Raw genomic sequence first — 21,365 nt, 5'->3', positions numbered from 1 at the left:
ACCAGGACATCAGATCACTCTGATTTATCCGAATGTAAATGAATAGACAACACACAACACTAATACCCAATACGATAGTTTTCTAAAGATTGGACATCTTTCTTTATAAGCTGGATCGCTGAAGAGATATTAGACACCCGGATGCGGGAAGACCTCGAAATTTAATAAACCCTTATTACATCAACACTTTGTTCAAACCACTTTTAATTAATAATAATCTTCATGTTTCAAAGACAATAGTTTCTTCGTAAAATAAATTAAATTAATGTTAATTTTCATTATCCCGACGAAGAAGCCATTGGCTTTGAAACATGTAGATTAAAAGTAGTGTATACAATTTGTTTCATTTTCATATAATTAAAATTACGCCACAAAGTTATTTTGCAACTATTGAAGAAATTAATAAATTCTCTTTTAGTATATTTAATACCTTCGGTTGCGTGTCTGTCTGTCCGTGTAACTCTGGTACAATGAACTCGGATTTTCTTTGAATTAAAGCGTAATTTTCAAAATTCGAACTGATTGTGTGAAGAATTCAGCCACGCGATAAAGTATCTACCTATAATAAAATATTTAAATAGAAAATTATTTTAACTGTCATTTTCAAGATTGGAACTGATTTGAAAAGAATTTGAACTACTAATTTGGGGTTGTAGGTTCATCTGTGAGACATTGAACTCTGGTTTAATGAACCCGGATCCGTTTTAAAAACAAGTGTCATTTTCAATATTGGAACTGATTGCGTCAAGAATTCAAACAAGCCATTAAGTAGGTACTTACCTATAACATAATATTTAATTATTGAAGACAATATTGCCAATTCTAAAACGAAAATTTGAAACAGAAAAATATATGGTTATATCTAGGACTTGAACCCAAGACCCTTTCCTTGCTGGGGCGCCGCTCTACCAACTGAGCTAATGAGACCCTATCTCCTTCGGTCATATTTAAATGTATCATACTTCGAATAAGGACTACAACATTATCTTCATTTTTCTCACCGCAACTTTTTTAATGGCTGCTGTCTTCAATTCAACTCGAACTAAATGCAATTTAGACAGCGTCTTGGATAAAAATATCCTATTTTAATGTTAATGTGTGACATCTATTGACTAAAATTGTCTTCAATAAATAAATATTACAATTTGAGGTCTTACTCGTTACGTTATTCCAAAAATAAATATAATACATTCAAAATTGGAAGTAACGCGTCAAGAATTCAGGCAAGCGATAAAGTAGGTACTTACCAAACTAAAATTTAACATATTTTTTACCGGAAAATTATTATAATTCTGAATTTGAAATTTCTGTATTTCTTATGTTTACATATTTTAGGATTAATCTTGACAAGTGATGTAAGATTTCGAGGTTTTTTACAGGTGAGCTAGTACTTACATATTTATGGGTTGATGGTTATTAATGTTTTCTCAATATTTAACAGATCCACTGTGTTATTTCTTTCGTCTGTGTTAAAACTACAAACGACCGTTGTGACAGAAGCCATACTGGTGAGTACACAATGAATAGAACTGGTTAGGTCTCTGGTGTTTAAAAGGATTCAGCTGTTGTAGTTCCCAAGAGTGATTTATTACAGTGATTGTGCATTTTATTTCAATCACTAATGACTAGTAGTTACTACCCGGCAAACTAATACATTAGTAGTAATATTAATTAATATTATTAATTAGTCAACTTGGGTACCTACAATTCTCCCGTCTGCAAATTACAATACTCCCGTCACATTACAATATTCATGTACAAGCTATTGAAATATTGGACATACCAGCAATTCTGTTGAATTACTAGTCAGTAGTTGCAGTTTTTGAACGTCCCGAACGTTCATCGTCTCCCAAGCTCTTACGGCCACGTTTAAATTCAGCTGCCCAAAATTTCACTGTGGTAACCGAGTCCAACTCATCTTTGATTTGCGTAGGCGTATTGCCTTTCAAAAACAAAAATTTAATAACAGCTATATACTAATTCTTTTTCCATTTTCACAAAAACACACACACAAAACTGCGCTTCCAAAATGGTTGAAACTTTGGTGAGTAACTGCCAAAAGATGCACAACTACATTCACTAGCTTTTATTGACGAGTACCGCCATCTTTGCGTTGAGGTCGGAAACTTTTCAGACCACCCTCGTACAACTCTGTAACACTTTTAATTGATCTGTATATTTAGGAACAAGTTGTTTTTCTTTACCTTATTGTGAAGGTTATACTCATCAAAGTAATATATAATTAAAGAAGATAATGCTAACAAATCGAAACGAAAGATGAAAAAAGAACAAGACACAGAAACATAAAAAGATAACAGTCACAACTAGGAATTGAACCCAGGATCTCTTGTCTTACCGTGACAGGCGTCTTAAGCACTCGACCATTGGGACCTATTTATTAAACGCCATATTTGTCGATCTTATATTTCAAATTCGGAATTAACAATATCATCTTGCAACTAATTTTTGGCAGCTACTTTTTCAAATGATCACAAATTTTCTAATGAAAATGTTTTGTAACCTAGATAGTGTCTGGGATAAACAAATCCGATTTTATTATTTATATGGGATACCTTTTGACTAAATGAATATGCTTAAATTATCGGACAGAAGGATTTTCACGGACTTGGTTTTTCCATACAAAATTCTAAATGATGCATTTGAGAGTCCGGAATTGCTTGCATTGGTAAGCTTTTAGATTCCACTAAATAATTAAGTCAAGTCAAGAAATTAATTCAGTGCAGAATTTCTGGAACTAACTATAATATTATGTACTCCTCGTTGCCCAGAATACCAATGAAGGGAAATAATGATGCTGAGTCAGTGGACATCTTTAATTTATCAGTACGTAAATACAAAAGATTATTACTGGGCAGTTCAGTTATGTATAAAAAGAAAGACAAAACTGCATAATGTTTACTATTCCTAAAAAAAGCGTTAATAATTCAATAAACAAATAACATGCCTACTTTTGTTCCGTACAAAATAATATTAATAAATCAGAAATGGGTTGTACCTAGTTATTATAAACGATTTACTATCCTTTCTTTTTTAGTTTCTATTTTTCGTAATATTGAACATTAAAAATATGTTATCTAATTATAAATAAAAACAATTGATTGATATTGATGACTAATATAAAGTATTTCTACTTATGAGCCATGTTTTCAGCATATATCTGAATTGATTTGGGAATTATTTTTTTATGTTTCTTGGCAACATGTTGAATATTTTGGGCACGATATATGCTAGGGTTCGCTGTCCGTATTTATTGCTATATTTTGGAACAAGCATGCCTTCATTCTTTGTGAATCTAGTGTTGTGTTGCGTTAATGTAACGAATTAATTGAATTTTATTGGTTGTGGTATGCAAATGAGTGTTAATTACAGTTAATTTAAATGCATTGTTTATCTGTTGGGTTTAATATTAGCATTGTTTAAATGCATAACCATTGTTGCCAAATAACATAAACCTCCTTTACTGAATGTTGGAATCTTGATATCAAGATTAATCGTCTTCCTGTTGATGCTACAACACGGAAAAAAATTGCCGCTAAAAGAGTAATAATTATCTTTACCAAAAAATATAGTTGAATTCAATGCAATTAATAATCGCATTAAACCCTCCAGCCGGGTGACAATCACAGTACTAAAGAATCTCTGTACTGCCCTAGACCAACCTTTAGCTTTTGAACACTTCACTTCTCATAGACCGTTCAGTGTCCATTTCCTTCAGCTTTGGCATCACAACTTATAACATTTCTCAAATGATGGTGCTATAGATTCACTTGCTTCAGGTAATATGCACTCTTGTACAGTATCGTATTCAAATTGATAAAAGACATATAGTCTTTAAGATAAAGCTCATTTGGTATGCAACCCAAAGCGGTTATTCGTTTGTTTGCAAAATCATATATAAAATATGTTTGTTCCCCAAACGATGATGCCACAGGTCCAGCAGCTCTGAGGAGATGGGATTCTAGTAAAGAATCACGAAAAAATAGGATTTCATTCTCGTCTATACAGCTTTGTAGCTCGCATTTACAAACTGAAAGCTCGCATAGCAACTTTAAAGTTACCAACCTCAACAACATTAAACCTATTTTTATAACTATTTATTTCGCTTTAACAAACTTTGAATATCGCCTTTACACTAAAAAGCTGGCTTTTATAACTTTCCAACTAGCCTTTATAATGAAGCTCGTCGTTGTAACTTTGTTAATCTCGCCTTTACACCAATGAAGCTGGCTTTTACAACATTTCAACTACCCTTTATAACGAAGTTCGTCTTTATAACTTTGAATCTCGCCTTTACCCAAATAAAACTGGCTTTTATATCTTAACCTATCCATTTCGCGCTAACCAACTTTGAATATCGCCTTTACACTAAAAAAGGTGGCTTTTATAACTTTCCAACTAACCTTTATAATAAAGCTGGCTTTTACAACATTTCAACTACCCTTTATAACGAAGATCGTCTTCATAACTTTGAATCTCGCCTTTACACTAAAAAAGCTGGCTTTTACATCTTTTCAACTACCCTGTATAACGAAGCTTTTCTTTAGGCTAGCATTACACTTGTAAGTTTTTTCGTAAATTTACGACTTCTAGCCAATGGGCGCATTGGATTTTCAAAATGCAAGATGCCTATTGGCTAGAAGTCGTAAATTTACGAAAAAACTTACAAGTGTAATGCTAGCCTTACAGCATTAAATTTTACCTTTTCACCCATGAAGCTGACTATTACAACTTTACAACTAGCTTTTATAACGAATCTTGTATTTACACTTTGAATTTCGCATTTTTTCCTACTTTCCAACTAGTAAATATAAAGAAGCTCGCCTTTATAACTTTAAATCTCGCTTTTTAAGCTCCTTATTCTAAGATCAGAACGAGATTAGACACAATTTACATGAGAGATTAAGGGATGGTATAATTATAACGGATAGTTGGTAAGGTGGATAGTCTAGTATTTATGAATGTGTTAGTTACCTGTGAGCACGCATCCGACCAGCAGGAAGAGGAACCCGAAGATGGGCAGCACCAGCTGGCAGTTGGCTGCCACAGCCACGCCCGCCACCAGCAGCCCGCCCTCGATCTTCTCAACGCGTAAGCGGCCCAGCGGCGCGGCGCAGGGCGGGCAGCAAGACCGCCCTTCGCGCTCACTGCAACAATACAACACAAATTCATTGATTATTATTACTGAACGCATTAGTAATTAAATACCTGTTTATAAAACTATATGGGAACAAATTACTTTCGAATGGGGATATATGTAAACAGTTCAATACCTATCTATCCAGAGAAGTACCGTAAAATTATACGCGTATCGATGATAACTCGTACCCTAATCTCTTTAATTTTTTTCTTCATAAACCACACTTCAGTAAATGGAAAGAGAAAGAGGGTTGAGCAGTAGAAATTAGAAATAAACTTAAGGCGATGCACTACGTCGTGTAATATTTTGAATCGAGCCGCTAACAATAACACACCTTACGTAGATGGCCATAAGGCTTAAATTCCCGCTTCACTACATCCACCTGTTTTGATTTATGCAAGAAAAAAACATGGCCAAAAAGTGCCTTTTATTTTATTTTGTGGATGTTCAGGCACAAATATTTAAATTTTTTTCGATCATTTTATAAATAACTTAATTTTACACATTATACTATAAAACCATAACCGAAAATGGGTTCGCAAGTAGGAGATTTTGAACTTTAAAGCAGTTTTCATTGGCATATACATTATTTTTTTCTGGGCTTATAAAAAGACTTATCAAAAAATACTCGATTATTTCGAAGGCCAGGATTTATTCTACTCGCAGTATTCAATTAAAGCATCTGAAACATTTCTAGGCGAACAAATTTTCAAACCAAAAACACATGATTTTAAATTACTACGTAGTGCATAACTCATAGAATAAAGAATTTTTACGTGTTGTAACATACTTTTATAAATTAATTAATAGAGAAAGGTTAGTGACAGCTATTGCTTCGGCATTTGCGCTGCCGCGTTTTGGTGGTTTCACTTCACATATTACACGAATTTCGTGTCGATTAAAATACTGTGATCTTGTAGATATTTTGCCGAGGCATACTTTCCTATAAAAATCATCATGATGAAGGTGCAAACGATGAACGGGTAAACAAAAATATCGATTGGATAACGACTAAACACGTGACACAGCTCGCAATTGACAGTGACACATGCTTTCATGATTTATAGAAAAAATATAACATTCTTCTGCAATGCATACACAACGAACTATCAGACACACTCACTAACCAATAGGATACATGATCTGGGCAACAAGTTTGTGGGTACTATTGATATATTTATTGACTCCATTTATAGAATTACAAATCCTACAAATTATAGTAGCGTTTATAATCTAGTTTTAGTGATTTCTCTTATAAGTAGTATTATTCTAGTTTCTATATTATTTTATGTTACTGTTACATGTTTTACTACTATTGTTTCATAATCAGTTTATCAGTTTACTGTTATATCATACTTTAAAATATTTTTTGTATATTTTTCGATAGCTCACATACCTATATATACTGTTCTTAAAATCCACGTAAAAGCCCGGCAGGGCGTAAAAACAAATAAAAAAATGTATTGTGATCTATGGTTACGTTCAAGGTGTTGCCATTTTTTAAGATTTAGTACTGTCCCAAAATATTATTTCTTATCTAATGGCAACTAACTGTATGAAAATGTTGATAGTGTAAAGCGAACATTTCTCATATGGCGATCGGTGTGAAAAAAATTTTCGTGTAAAGCAGGCATTACTCGTTTGAATTCTCTTTTAATCCAACTTGGTTATTTATTTATTTATCATGTATTACCCCGATCAGTGATGTTTATATCGTCAATCAAGCAATGATGTAAGGCTGTTATAATTACTGAGATGACATGATGATTTTCTTGCACATGACATCAGAACACTCGCCGAAGCAGAAGAAAATTCTTACGTGGACTAAAACATCAGGTGTTGCAGCAATGCACGCAACATTTCCTCATTGCTATTGGTTTCATTGTGGCTTGAGGCTTCCATTATTCTGCTTTTATAACCAAGTTACACAAATAGCAGAAGTAACCTCCATATTAACCGGAATAACTCTTGCAAAACTATACTTCCTTTGTGTTTATGCAACGATCGTGAAATAAATTCAATGCCAATAAAATAATAATAAAAACGAGTAAGTAACAAAATTATTATGCATAATATTAACATCAAACAACATGAGAGAAGTGGAAAGACTCGCGTGCTTGGCAGAAACTACTAAAAATATAATTTTATGACGTGGTGCGGACCGGAAAATTATATAAGTTCAATCTGTATAGTATACGTTATTTATTTATGTATGAGTTTTAAAATTTTCGCACAGTTTTATATTCAGGATTCCAGACTATATGTAGCATTCCGGCCCATTTGAGTTCAATGAACCGAATAACACTATTAACATCATACTTCGTGAATATGACGTTGTTTTAATTAATTACGCGAGATAATTATATTAACGAGGATCCTGATAGTGTGCTTAATTGGCTTAATAAAGTTGCCAGTGTATATTAGCATTTATCATTTTATATTATAAAATAATTTATTAATAGGTAATTTTAAAGATTATCCACAAATCTTATCTTGTTTCTTGGTTCATCTATGGAAAGTCCGGGAGTGTGATCTACGAGTATATCCATAGAATAAAGAGTAACACAAGAAGTGCCTCGTGGGCGTATTTCGTAATTCAAATATTTGCCGAATCAGGGCATATATTTCCATTAAAAACTGTGTTTTTGAAATTCAAATGTGATGTAGATCCACGTTCAAATTTGTATGGAAAACATTTCTTATGTTATATTCTTTATTTTACGTCTATATTGATCTGAAAAACAACTGATGTCGCTTCTATAAGACAGTTTCGAATTTTAGGTTCCAGACAGGCCAATGATTTTCCGTTCGAGACAGATTTTAGGACTCAGAAATATATTTTTAAAATTTTTCCCAGTATGGATAATTGGGTCGTATATCGGGCAAACAGATATTATGCTCATAACATACATCTATCGGTTTATACCTTTAGTGTAAAAAAAACAGGATTCAGTCGGGTCTGTGGTTAAAAGCTGCAAAGATTATAATCTCAAAAATGTGTGGGTGTTAAAAAAGACAAAGAAATGATGTAGGCTTTTGGCAGGGCTCTGATCAGTTAAGGCAGGTAGTGGGTAGTGTCCCAGTGCTTTGAGGTCTGACAAGTCTGTACAAATCTCCTTCCCACTCCCACCCACATCTACCTGCCGCTACCTGCTGCTGGCTGTTCCAATATTCAGGTGTTCAGCGTTCAAGTTTCCTCTGATCAGGTTTTAGCGCAAGAAAACCTTCCTCTCTCTTTCCCAGAAGGTCCGTTATAGCTGATTCCTGAGAGCGAGGGTTATTTTTATTATCTTCCTTATAATTCTAAATCACAAAATTTCTTTTAACTTATTTCCAGATATCTGAAAATTTTCTCAACCCATTTCCATTTATTCGGATAGCGAAGAATTTATAAGAAGACTTAAGTTAAGTATTCACTTCAGATATTCAAAATTTCAAGAAGATTATACGATATTATTTTACTAATCTGTACCTTTGCACAACCCGTGAAATCTATAAATTTGTAAAATACAAGTCAACCTTTCTTTATTCTTTGTATAAGTAGGCACTTTACCTAGCCACGTATTCTAGATTTCATGAAAATTGCACAAAATAAATAAGACCAATATTTTAATTATCAAACATAATTATTAATCAATAATCTATTGTACATAATTTGTCAACCCTTTCAGCAGCCGGGCCGTACTAGAGGTGAGTCGTACGTACTAGCTCGTCTTGATACTTGGAACAACTGGTACAAGTGTGAATAAATACCTAGTCCAATTTTATAAGGTTGATAGTAAAAAAAAAAAAAAAAACATTCTTTCGAATCCATGGGGAGGGGGGTTAGAGAATTTCTAAGAAAAGTAATTCCCCACGATGATTATTTCCGAGTGCATTTGCGATGTATGATTTCCCACAATGGAATGGGGAGTAGCTAGAGAATTCCTTTTCGAAAAATTCTTGCGAATAATCCGCATTTCGGCTAGAGCAGGGGTGTCAAACTGGATATTCTTAAGGGCCGTTTATAACATTTGGCGTGTGTAAGCGGGCTGGACTCAATATTTAAAAAATAAAACCCATACTTAATTGTTAAAATCTTTATTTAGTTAGATACCTATTTATTATAAATTCAGTAAGATAAAAAGGAGGGTAAATTGTATTGGGTAAAAGGTAAATTATCTTGAGCCGGACACCTGACTTCTCTTGTTTTTGACAAGTTCATTGATGTCGGGTGTCATTCGTCGTAGTTACTTTTAGAATCGATTGGAGATTTTCATCCGTAAGCCGTGAGCGATGTTTGTTTTTATTTATTTTCATAACGGAAAACATCTGCTCGCATAAATACGTACTACCAAACATACACAGGATACGTGCCACATGATTTCTTATACTTGGATAGTAATTCAAACTCTTGAAATATTGTGTATAAAATGTAGTAACATTAACTTCCTTAAATTTATCCTTTACAATGCTGTCGCATTGGAGATCTATCAATTCCATTTGCAAATGAATTGGTGCCAGTGCAGCATCAAAAGTAAATGGATTGTTGAAAAGTGGGAATTCCATTTTATGCATTTTGCGAAAATCTTCAAAACGACTGTTAAATTCTGTGATCAGATTCAGCAAAAGTTGAGAATACTCATTCAATTTTGTCTGGTTCACTGTGCCAAATGATTTCACGTGAGGGAAATGATCGAGTGTTTGGTTTTTTATGTTAATTTCCCACAGTCTTAATTTTGTTTCGAAGGCTTGTAAATGCGAATACATTTGAGTGACGATCAAGTCTTTACCCTGTAACTTTATATTGAGGTCATTCATGTGTTTTGTCATATCTACCAAAAATGCACAATCAAGCCACCAGTCGTTGTCATAATCAATTGGCTTGCCTTTTTCTAACATGAAAGCTTGAATAGGGTCACGTAACTCAAAAAATCTTTCCAAAACTGCCCCTCGACTGAGCCAACGAACTTCCGTGAAATAAGGTACATCGGAATACTTTTCGTCCAAATCTTGTAAAAATTGCCTGAACTGCCTGTGATTTAGACCTCTGCTCCTTATAAAATTTACTATTTTAATTACCGGTTGCATGACATGGTCCATTTTTAAATATTTGGATGCGAGTGATTCCTGGTGAATGATGCAGTGAATTCCCACAAAATTTTCTGATATTTTCTGTTTTAATTTAGTCACAACACCCGAATGTTTGCCAACCATGGCAGGAGCACCATCCGTAGTTATGCTGCAAAATTTATTCAAGCCGAGTTCATATTCTACTATTAAATGCTCAATAGCAGAATAAATATCATTTGCTGTAGTGGTGCCTGTCAATGGAACGCACTTCAATAGTTCTTCACATATTTCAAAGTTACTATTAATACCTCGTATAAAGACAGCAAGTTGAGCAGTATCAATAATATCAGTGCTCTCGTCAATAGCCAGCGAAAAGTGTGTAAATTCCTTAATTTTTTCCTTCAGCTGGGAATCCAAATTTTGAGATAAATCACTTATTCTTGAAGCAACAGTGTTTCTTGATAGCGGAATATTTTGAATGGTTGATTTTTGTGATGGGAATGAAACATCAGCCACTTTTAACATACATTCCTTAATAAAATCACCATCAGTGAAAGGTTTTGATCTCTTAGCGATTTCTAATGCAATAATGAAACTGGGTTTTAAGGCGTCTTCGCTTTCAGTTTTAGCTTTAGTGAATATCGACCGTTGGCCGTGAAGGTTAGATTTTAAAGATAATAGTTTGTCCATTCTTATCTTTTCAGTGAAACCTTCAAATTTGCCTTTATGATTCGAATAATAATGTCTCTTTAAATTAAACTCCTTACAAACAGCAATTGTTTGATTGCAAATCAAACAAAGTGATTTACCTTTCCATTCCATGAAAAAATATGCGATTTCCCATTTTTTCTGAAAAACTCTGCACTCACTATCAACTTTACGTTTTTGCGACATTATGCCACGTACCAATATTAGAACTTGAATGAACATCAAACTATGAGTACGTAAGTAATATAAACACTCGACGCGACCGCTCGATTAAGGCTTAAATCTGACTGCGCCGGCGACTGGCAACTGCGACCCTTGTGGTGCGGGGTCGGAGGGGAGGGGGCGTCGTGAGTACGAGTCGTGCACCAGACCAGCGCCACCAGCCGGCGTAAGAGAAAAGGTTACGCTCACGCTCGGTGCACGGCGCACCGCGTCCGATGCGCGCGTCTCTTGAAATTACACTGTAAATCAATCGCTTGCAATTTTAAACACGCGTAGGCATCGACTGTCCTCTGAATATCTAAAATCTACAATGAAAGAGTGCGGTTCTGTCCTCCGCGACATAATATTGTCACGTGGTAGCGAGCCGTAATGATGGGACCTGAGTGCCGCATACGGCTCGCGGGCCGTATTGATAGGGTCCAAGGGCCGCATGCGGCCCGCGGGCCGTATCTTTGACACCCCTGGGCTAGAGGAACACTCTTCTCAGCGTAGAGTAAGACACGCAGTACTCGCAAGAAGAGCAATACTTGCAAAACATGCAATACTCGCAAGGCGCGCAATACTCGCAAGACGCGCAATACTCGCAAGACGCGCAATACTCGCAAGACGCGCAATACTCGCAAGACGCGCAATACTCGCAAGAAGCGCAATACTGATAGTTGTATCAATGTACTGAGATACTTCCATACACGAGATATATTTTTTTTTATTCTACAACAGAACATTCATTCCAGTTACAGTACAATTTTACATACAGTACAATTTTACATCATATCAGCATTTGGGTAAGTGACTCTTCAATAATTGTTTTAGGTCATTTAGAGAACAGTCATTTACATCCAAATTCTTTGCTAGTTCGTTCAACAGCACCACTCCCCTCGTCATGCTATGCTTTGCCAGGACGTCGGTTTTGCCTTTTGGTACTCTGAATAAGTCATGATATCGACTTCGGCTGTAGTGGTCTGGTACATATAAATCATAGCATCCCAAGAGGAATGGGCTATCAATAAAATTGTTCCAAATTTTGAAAGATATAATGACTAGGCTTGCTTTCCGCCTAGTTTCCAGACTCACAGAATTAGTTTCCTCAAGTAAGTCGATATGGTGCATGAACCTGGGATAGGTTCCATGCGTCCGCATATAGACATACCTGAGGAATTTCTTCTGGATTTGCTCTATCATTTCAATGTACTTCTGGTGGTACGGTGCCCAAACATCGCTCGTATACTCCAGCTTGCTTCTCAGTATGCCATCCAACAATGCTAACATAGCATCTTGGTTATTGAACTGATATGATACGAACTACGAACGTTGGAACGTTTTTTGGTGGTTTTATGTACAATAAAATAAATAAATGTGTGCATATGCTCCGCGGGCCACAAGTAGTCATCCAGCGGGCCGCGGGTTGGCCACCCTTGCTTTGTAGGTTTCTACACTTGTGTGAAAGCACATTTGATTTGATATTCACACTGTGAATTATGAAAAACGATTCATTAATCAGTAATATGATTTTTCTCCATTTGAACAGAGACGTATTCTTTCCCAAGGACTCATGAGTTCATAATCTAATTAGCGAATTGGCTGAGCATATAAAATGATTGATTTCCGTTGAATTGGAAACCCCACTTAAACGAATCTCTCTCTCCATTTGATAAGTACATACTTTTCAATGCACACATCTATTGTTCCGACTGTACACCAATCTAATAAAAAAAATACTTTACAACAGTTAAACGGTGTTTTATTTACACATTGTATAAAGACTGTAAAATTTCTATTCCGAAATATTACTAATAAAAAATATCTTTTACTTTGAAGACAACATTGAATTTTGGTAGACCTTTGCGTGCGCCATGGGCAAATATATGTGATTCAAATCATAACAGATAAAAAACCCTTTTTGGCTGGATAAGCAACGCATATATCGTCACACGAAATATTTTATGTCAGTTTCTATTCTGGTAAGGTTTTCACATGCACGGTTGTTTATCAATTGTATAAAATATTCACCAGGTTTATTAGAAAGGTTGTTATTATATAAATACTGTTTGTATAACAGATATATCGACATGAAAGCCAGGCAGCGAATGAAACAGGGTGTGAACCGGATGGTAAGGCAACAGTTTAATTTTGCAACGCTGCCTGAACATTAACAATAAACCTGTTAGCATAATTTAGCATTCATAATTTTATATACATTTTATGGTCTGTAAATATGGTGCATTATAATTAAAAACGATAATAATCGAAAAGATTGAAATCTTATTGAGCCTAGAGCAGGTACCTATCATAAAAATTGGTCTCCCAACACTCTTTCATCCTGAGACCTTCAAAAGAATAATAAGTTTTCTTTGTCGACTGTCTTTAATCCTTACTACATGTATCCTAATATAAAATTAGTTCGGGTCGGTAATAATAAAGGTTAAGCTGATAGAGCAAAAGCACACTTCGAAAAAAGGTATGTTTCTAATTTTCTTATTTAATAAATCAAAACCCAAATTTACTCTGAAATCATAAGTTGGTACTTAAATACCTACCTACTTAAATATTTATAAACCATAAATATTTAACATAACATTTTTTAAATAAAAAATAAGGAATTATATAATTTGACCAAAGAATGTCACTATCTCAAAGACAATTCTTTTTTCGAACTTTTTTCAGGCCGGTAGGTACTATAATATACTCCGATTTGACAGCTCATAGAAGGAACCACGATCATGCAAACTCTGGCGAGATAAAAATGTAGTATACAACAAGGACACCATATTTAAACGAAACTGGAACGTAATAAAGATATTTACATACAGGACATGCCAAATGGTTGAATTAACACAGGTTTCCCTATTTTTCACAATAAATAAAATAAATAATGAAACAGATTATCTCCCTTACTAATAAACACGTCTTAAATTTTACAAAACCCATAAATAATAATTTACCCTACATTAATGTTTGTTTATAAGTTGTGTATAATTTAAAACACTTTTATTAGTAAAGCTTAATGTCACGTGTCGCCAGTCAGTGTAATTAACCTGTAGCAAACAGCAGGATGGCGATCAGGTGATTTGAGAGGGGGGGGGGGGAAGTTACTGACCCCGCTCTGGCAGCCGGGGGCGGAAGTCAGCAAACACGTAGGAATCAGTATCCGCCTATCCGTCAGGAGCTGCCATTCTACCGACGACAGCTTTTACTTCCCGTCCACAGGTAATTGCGAGTCATTTTACATGGGAACGGAAAGATTATCATCAATCAGTAGTAGATATTTAATAATCATAATCACGGTATTACAATCCACAAATGGCACAGGTTCTTATCCAATTCCAGTCCTTAGGTCATCCTGCTGCAAAGTCTTTCACACAGTCAATCTTGGTTTGCCTCTGGATCATGTCCTAGCAACTGGCATTCTTTCTATATGGTCAGTTCATTGCACTCTTTTAGTACTACAGAACAATGGTGTCATGCTTAGTGAGATTGACTTTTTTAATTGATACAATAAAATTATGTATTTTTAAGCATTATTTGATAATGTGATTTGGGTTTCACTGGGTGCATTGCACGTGCTAAGACCCCATTTACAATTTAATAAAATCTAATAAAAAGACAAAATGATGTAAATTGAAATGAAAAAAACATAATTATGACAGCAATGAAAAAAATTCAAATATTATGACGTTCGGGTGTATAAAATGATGTGTGTATTACGTATGTACATAATATTATGTACTATTCTTTTAGGATACAATTTTCGAAAAATTGTCTTTTTTGTTCTATAATACATCTTTTAATGTGATGTGTTTTTGGTTTCCCTCATTTTTGAATCGAGTGAAAGATTCTTGAATGCTTGTTTTTATTGCTTAGTATTTGTGGTGTCTTTGTCCAAAGCTTGTGCTTACCGTCGGAGTTTTAATATTATTTTTTTTATGTACGCTTGTTTAGTTGGTCTATTAATGTTAGTTTGTATTTGGTTTTTTGGTTAAATGTACTTTAGTAGTGTGTTATGTATATTTTCATATATCTGGTAAGTAAGTCAAACATTTTGAATATTTGGTATTTGTCAGTCATTCTATGTTATGTAATTTATTAATATGACTGATAGCTGAGTTTGTTTCTCCTTTATTTAATTATAATCTAATTATTAGGAATCGACAAAAGGAACAATAGATTGTATTAATTTGTTTAGGAATACGAGAATTGTTTTTGGAATTTATTTGTTATGTGTTCCTCTAAGATTATGGTCAATTATGATTCCTAGATATTTAATTTGGTCTGTTTTTCTAGGGTACTAGAGATATTCTTTCGATGGTTCATTTAACATCCATTAGGTACATTTTATAATTTTGCCCAAAACATTGATTACATAGTAGGTACGTCTCATTTGATATTATTTATACAATATTATTTGTAGTTTTGTAGGTAAATACTATCAAATATTGTTTTATCTGCCACCAAGCGTATCCACTTAGCACACTTGATAACACTGAACCTCATTAGATTCTATACTAGCCAGAGTACGTCTTGTGTACCCGCACAGCTATTTACTAAGCACTTAACACGAGCAATAGTCGTCACTTGGAGGAGTCATAGAATCATCACTTCACTTCCCCATTGTTAGTCTTATGGAGTGATTAATTGAAGGACGATGAATTGGGTATAGACATGTTCATATTTCTACCCATACACAAGAACACGACGCAGATCAGGAAGGTTTATGAATAGCGTCGTTTAAATAGACGTAGTTATGCAAAAATCATCCCACAAATTGTCGAGAGAGAGAATCACATTTGAAAGTTTGTGGATTTAAAAAAAATTATTACTTCAACGTATTAAAAATGAAACATTTTTGATTTTTAATATAACAATGTAAAAACATTGTCTACTGTGTATCATATTCAAAATATTGATTATTTGTTCAATTGAGTTACAGTTTGGCATTTCATGGGTTGGATAGTTTGAGCAAAATTGAAAATAAATGAATAAATAATAAGAATTTATAAAAATTTATTCATTTAAAAAAAATTTTCATTACATAAATAAATATGCACAGTTTACGCAGGAAACACTGATACACCGGTGGTAAATGAAATTGTTAAAGTGATTTATTGAAATTTTTGTTGATTTTTATTATTATGTAATTTGCAGGATTTATAAAACTTCAATGTTTTCATTGAAATTGTTTTTTTTTACAGTTTTATGTCGACACATCCAAACCTATGTGAAAAATGCAGAAAGCTGTCAAACATCATGTTAGTTTAAAATAGTATTTTTTCCCACTCATTTATTGTATGTTACGATACGATATACGATACGATTGTACCACCCCAGTCTGGAGCACTCCTGTCCCGTTGAGACCGGTACATCAGTTAGGATTTGTAACATGTGCTCTAAGGATTGGAAGGAAGTTGGTAATAAGCCAATATTAGAATATGGGATGGGCAAGAATAAAGGATTTGACTGAGCATTTATTCTTTATGTCTTCCTTCTTCTTGCCGTTCCTCACACTTCCTTGCCTCTTTTTGACTTTTCCTGGTTCATCTTGTCTCTCCTTGACAATGTGCTTATTTATGTTGTTGTGACATTACAATGGGCTTCGTACGCCGATTTCAGTGCTCCTAAATACACGGTGTCCGGAAACTCGTAGTACAAGCGGGAAACTGGAGAATCTACACCACATGGGGAACCCAAAAAAACATTAAAATTTTTGATTTGAGCATTTTCAAAAAAAAAAAAAAAAACCAAAAAAAAATATTTTTCGGCTATTTTAGGGTTAAAGTTTTTTCTGGTGTTTAGGGTTGAATAACAGATGTTTTAACCCTGCAGAGCAGAAATATTTTATGATTACACCGGGTTAAATGAAGGGTGATTTCAAAATAATGCTTCAAATCCGAGTTTCTTCATTTGTTTTACTTTCAAATAGTTTTAATTAGTGGGGTACTTTGATCTTCAGTAATAATTTATAAGAAATTGATTAAAAAAAAAAAAATTAAAAAAAAAAAAAATCAACTTCAAACTCGATTTACTCGATAACGAAAGCTCAAATAAAAAAAAAATATACTACAAAATCGACTCCAAATGTGATGTAGATTCACCAGTTTCCCGCTTGTACTACGAGTTTCCGGACACCCTGTATAAAGCTAACATAAACAATCTTAACCATCAACCAAAACGTAAACACTTGCAAATTTTGTCTTTAGCGCCCTTGAGGTGATTTTTCACAAAAACGGCGCTCTACAAATTATCCAATTATATTATTATTAATTATTATTATTATTATTATTATCACAATTTCAACAATACAAAACCGAATGAAATCTTCAGCAAGTTAAAATACGTTGATGAAGTAGAGTTCGTGAAAAAGTTAAATTTATCGAATTGTGGGTTGGATGGTTTATGCAAAACTATTGGGTTTTCCAATAAGAGGTGTTATTTTGAATAGCCCACTATTTCGGTAGATGTTACTTTTGAAGCTGTCATTTTTTGACATTTGACAAGTAGAAACTACGCCATTAATAAAAATGGAACGATACACGCTTCAACAAAGCATTGAAATTATTAAAATTCACTTTAGTGAATCAAATGCAAATCATCTTGAGTGATGAGGCCCATTTCCACCTCGATGGCTTCGTCAACAAGCAAAATTGTCGCATCTGGGGCTCAGAAAACCCAAGAGCTATTGTTGAAAAGCCTCTCTATCCTCAACGTGTGACTGTTGCGGTTTAAGGTCCGGCGGAGTCATTGGACCTTACTTTTTCGAAAATGAGGCTGGAGCAACAGTTACGGTGAATGGATTGCGCTATCGAGAGATGATTAATGATTTTTTATGGCCGGAATTGGATGATATTGATCTGGACAACGTTTACTTTCAACAAGACGGCGCTACGTGCCACACAAGCAACGAAACCATTGATCTTTTACGATTGAATATCAAAATAACACCTCTTATTGGAAAACCCTGTACATTCAATTTATGTAATAAAACTTGTTCGAGTTGACTAATGATAAAATGAGTAATTCGTAGTCTCCCGTTTATGTAACACGAGAATATAATATTATTGTCTTGGTAGGTTTGTTGGATTTACGACACGGCGCTGTACCTGACGGTGTCGCAAGCCGAATTAATCAATTATTTTGATACAATGGAATACCGACTAAAAAGAATGGCAATGAAGTCTTAAACCTCCGCACAACAAATTTCTACCGATTTATAAAAAGTTTATCGTTAACTCTGTAAGTTTTTAAGTTCCAAAAAACAAATGTTGTTTTCAAAGACATTTGTTATGCCAAAACGTTGATTATTAGAAATTCCTTCGATAGAAAAAAAATGTCAAAGTAAGCTCCGAAAATTATTAAAAACACGTTTTGTTCTATTATTTAACATGTTATAAGCATGAAAAAAATCACAGCGTATATTTAAATGCAACTAAAGCACTTGTCAAGTGATTTACTCTTTTCAAACGAGTCGTATTTTATTAAATATTTTCACCATTTTAACTTAATTATTATCGTTTTTTTTAATATTAGCGAGCTCATATAGAATCATATTTATGGAAGAACTAAAAAATATCGACATTAACGTACATATTAACTTAATTTAATTTTTACAAAAAATCTGTTTGAATCTGACGCAGCTAAACTCTCCCTGGGTACATGAAATTTGCACATGTTTTCTGACTCCAATTTTTAGGGCAGTGAAACTTATTTAAAGCACGCATCGTTATCTTCATTAAAAAGCTTAACTGTAAATAAACACTGCAATAATAATAATATTTGGATGATTTTTATAGCGCGGTTTTTGTGCAAAATCTCCTCAAGGGCGCTGTAAATATAGCTCACGATTACAAAGATATTAAAGTTAAAGTATTTTCCTGAAATATCCATACAAATAGAAAATATCTCCCGAGTAAAAATAAATACCGCCAACGGGAATTGAACCCGCACCTTCTGATGTCCGGTCAGGTGCTCTGGACCACTGAGCTATGTCGGCTTATTTCCAACACGCCAAATAGAACAATAGAAAACGATAAACACCATAGACATATGAATATTAGTAGACCTGCCCTAAGTGATTAAAAGCGTATTATCCCCACTCCCCATACCGGTTCCATTGGAGCCGGCTGTGCTCGCGTATGGCCTCAAGTGAAATTTGAAAACGTGACGTCATCATTCTTGTGCGAACTATGGTCGAGGCATCATCGGTTCATTTTACGAAATAACACGGCAAAATGTTGACTTGTACTACGAAAACTTGTAAAAATAGATGTGAAAAAGAGAATAAACCCAATTGTCGTATTACATTCCATATATAAGCATTATTTTACTTTATTTTAAGCATATTCACATCGTATAATATAGATCAGTTTTAGAAACATATACCTACTATCACATCGAGAAACGTCTGGACGCGAAACACAAAGCTGGTTGGTTGCTGGGAAGTAAATTATGAACATTTATAAAAGTGTCTTAACTAAATACTTAAACGAAATATTCGACTGTGAAAATAGAACCGAATTTTTTTGCCGAATTTGGACTTCGCAAATTTGTTCATAACGTGGCGAGTAATTTGCGCTCCCATGTAAAAATGTCTATTCATTCAAAAGCAGGTTTTACTTTTAAGAAGTAAATGGTGATATTATAATGCGAGATGCCTATTTACTGTCAGATTGATTTATTGACGAATCACAGTCAGCCTTACTCCCTTCGTTCTTCAACAGTTGATTTTACCCCTCGCCATTATCTTCTCGTCTATTAATTCCTATGTCTGTGATAAACACCTACTAAAATCAATTAAAGAGAAGTTCAATGTAAAAATACCAAAATGATGAAACTATCTTTTTAATTATTTATAATTTTTTGTATTAATAATTACAAACACTAAATATTTTTCATCTTGATGCTAACCACTCTTCTAGACACAAGCGCCAGCTTCTATAGAAGAGGAACATTAAAAAATCAAAAACAGTGAAAACTAATTGTATGAATTATTTTAGTTAACATTATTGATTATACTCTGTAAATTGATTAATTTTTTAATAAAGTAATAAAAAAATCAATATGTACGAGTACTTCAATCAACAATTACTGCTTATTATGTTTTTTCACCTGTAAACAGCCAACTTTATTTATTTTTACTCGGGAGATATTTTCAATTTTTATGGATATTTCAGGCGACTAATTATTGCTAATAATAATTTGGTATCCTTTGTGCTATGCATAAGAAACCTTGTCTTATAAACATTAGTTAATCATTAAAAAAATAATTTAAGTATTTTATTGGTGACGTGCATAAGCATATATAAAGAAATCAAAGAAAATTCTCTCGTCTTTCCTACAAATTTGTACCGAAACGAAGAGGAAACTAGTTTGATTGAAAATAAAGTGAACAGTATAAAATACAGTAGTTCTTTTATGGCGTAAATTGGATACAATAAATCAACGGCAAGTCAAGATCACGACTGTTTGAGAAGGCTGTTCTTGGGAACTAGTTACAAAAGATTTCTCCGCAGATTGTAACTACTTATCTCTTATCTTAGCAATAACTTCTTCACGCGTTAGTGCATACTAATGGATAGAAACTACGGATATTCAAGTTTAAACGATTCTTTATTTTGTAACGAATCTTTGTAAAACTCTACTTGAATCGATCCTAATTTTTAACATTACGAATTGTCGGCCGATATCACTTGTTTAACGCAATATGATTTCCTATAATACACTTGTTTGATTCTTTTCCAGCCTTTGAATACTCTTTCGATGTAAACCGGTAAAAATATCAAAATGATTCGAACCATGGCCAACGAATGTAATTAAGATCATTTGAAGTCCTGTGAGAAGGGCCTAAGCACCGAAATAATAAGTAATTTATCAGGTTAAAAACGGGATTGCAGCTCAATTCCTGATAAACTTTTAGTAAATTCCTAACACGTGTTCACGTTCCTGCATGTGCCTTGGTAATATACATTGATGAAATGCGAAAATATTAGAATTTATATGAATACGTGTTCCGACATGGTGATGACACATTCGTATTTTGCTAAAAGTTTAATAGGAAACCTATAAATTCATTCGTTCAGTGCCTGCAATTCCATTTTTAACTTGGTTACGAATAATTTCTAGAGATTCTTAATAAATTATAAATTTTTTCTCCGTCTGGTACATAATACTTGAATCATTTTAAAATGTTGGTGCTTAGGTTCTATTTTATTACAGATATTCAAATGAAATTCAT

General features: G+C 33.9%; 1 protein-coding gene across 1 annotated transcript in view; it reads right to left on the bottom strand.

Moving 5' to 3' along the window:
• The window catches only part of LOC149423304 (uncharacterized), a 109,907-nt gene that overhangs the window by 48,254 nt on the left and 40,288 nt on the right, over positions 1 to 21,365 (bottom strand). Inside the window, exon 3 of the mRNA XM_089632642.1 lies at positions 4,993 to 5,165. Within this exon, the coding sequence (XP_089488768.1) occupies positions 4,993 to 5,165 (173 nt within the window). The remainder of the gene's footprint in view (positions 1 to 4,992; positions 5,166 to 21,365) is intronic.

This window comes from Hesperophylax consimilis, chromosome 6 (assembly GCF_061612785.1).
Source record: "Hesperophylax consimilis isolate HC1 chromosome 6, BYU_Hcon_1.0, whole genome shotgun sequence".
Lineage (NCBI taxonomy): Eukaryota > Metazoa > Arthropoda > Insecta > Trichoptera > Limnephilidae > Hesperophylax > Hesperophylax consimilis.
The sequence above is the reverse complement of the archived record's forward strand: the minus strand, read 5'-3'. Positions and strand labels throughout refer to the sequence as shown.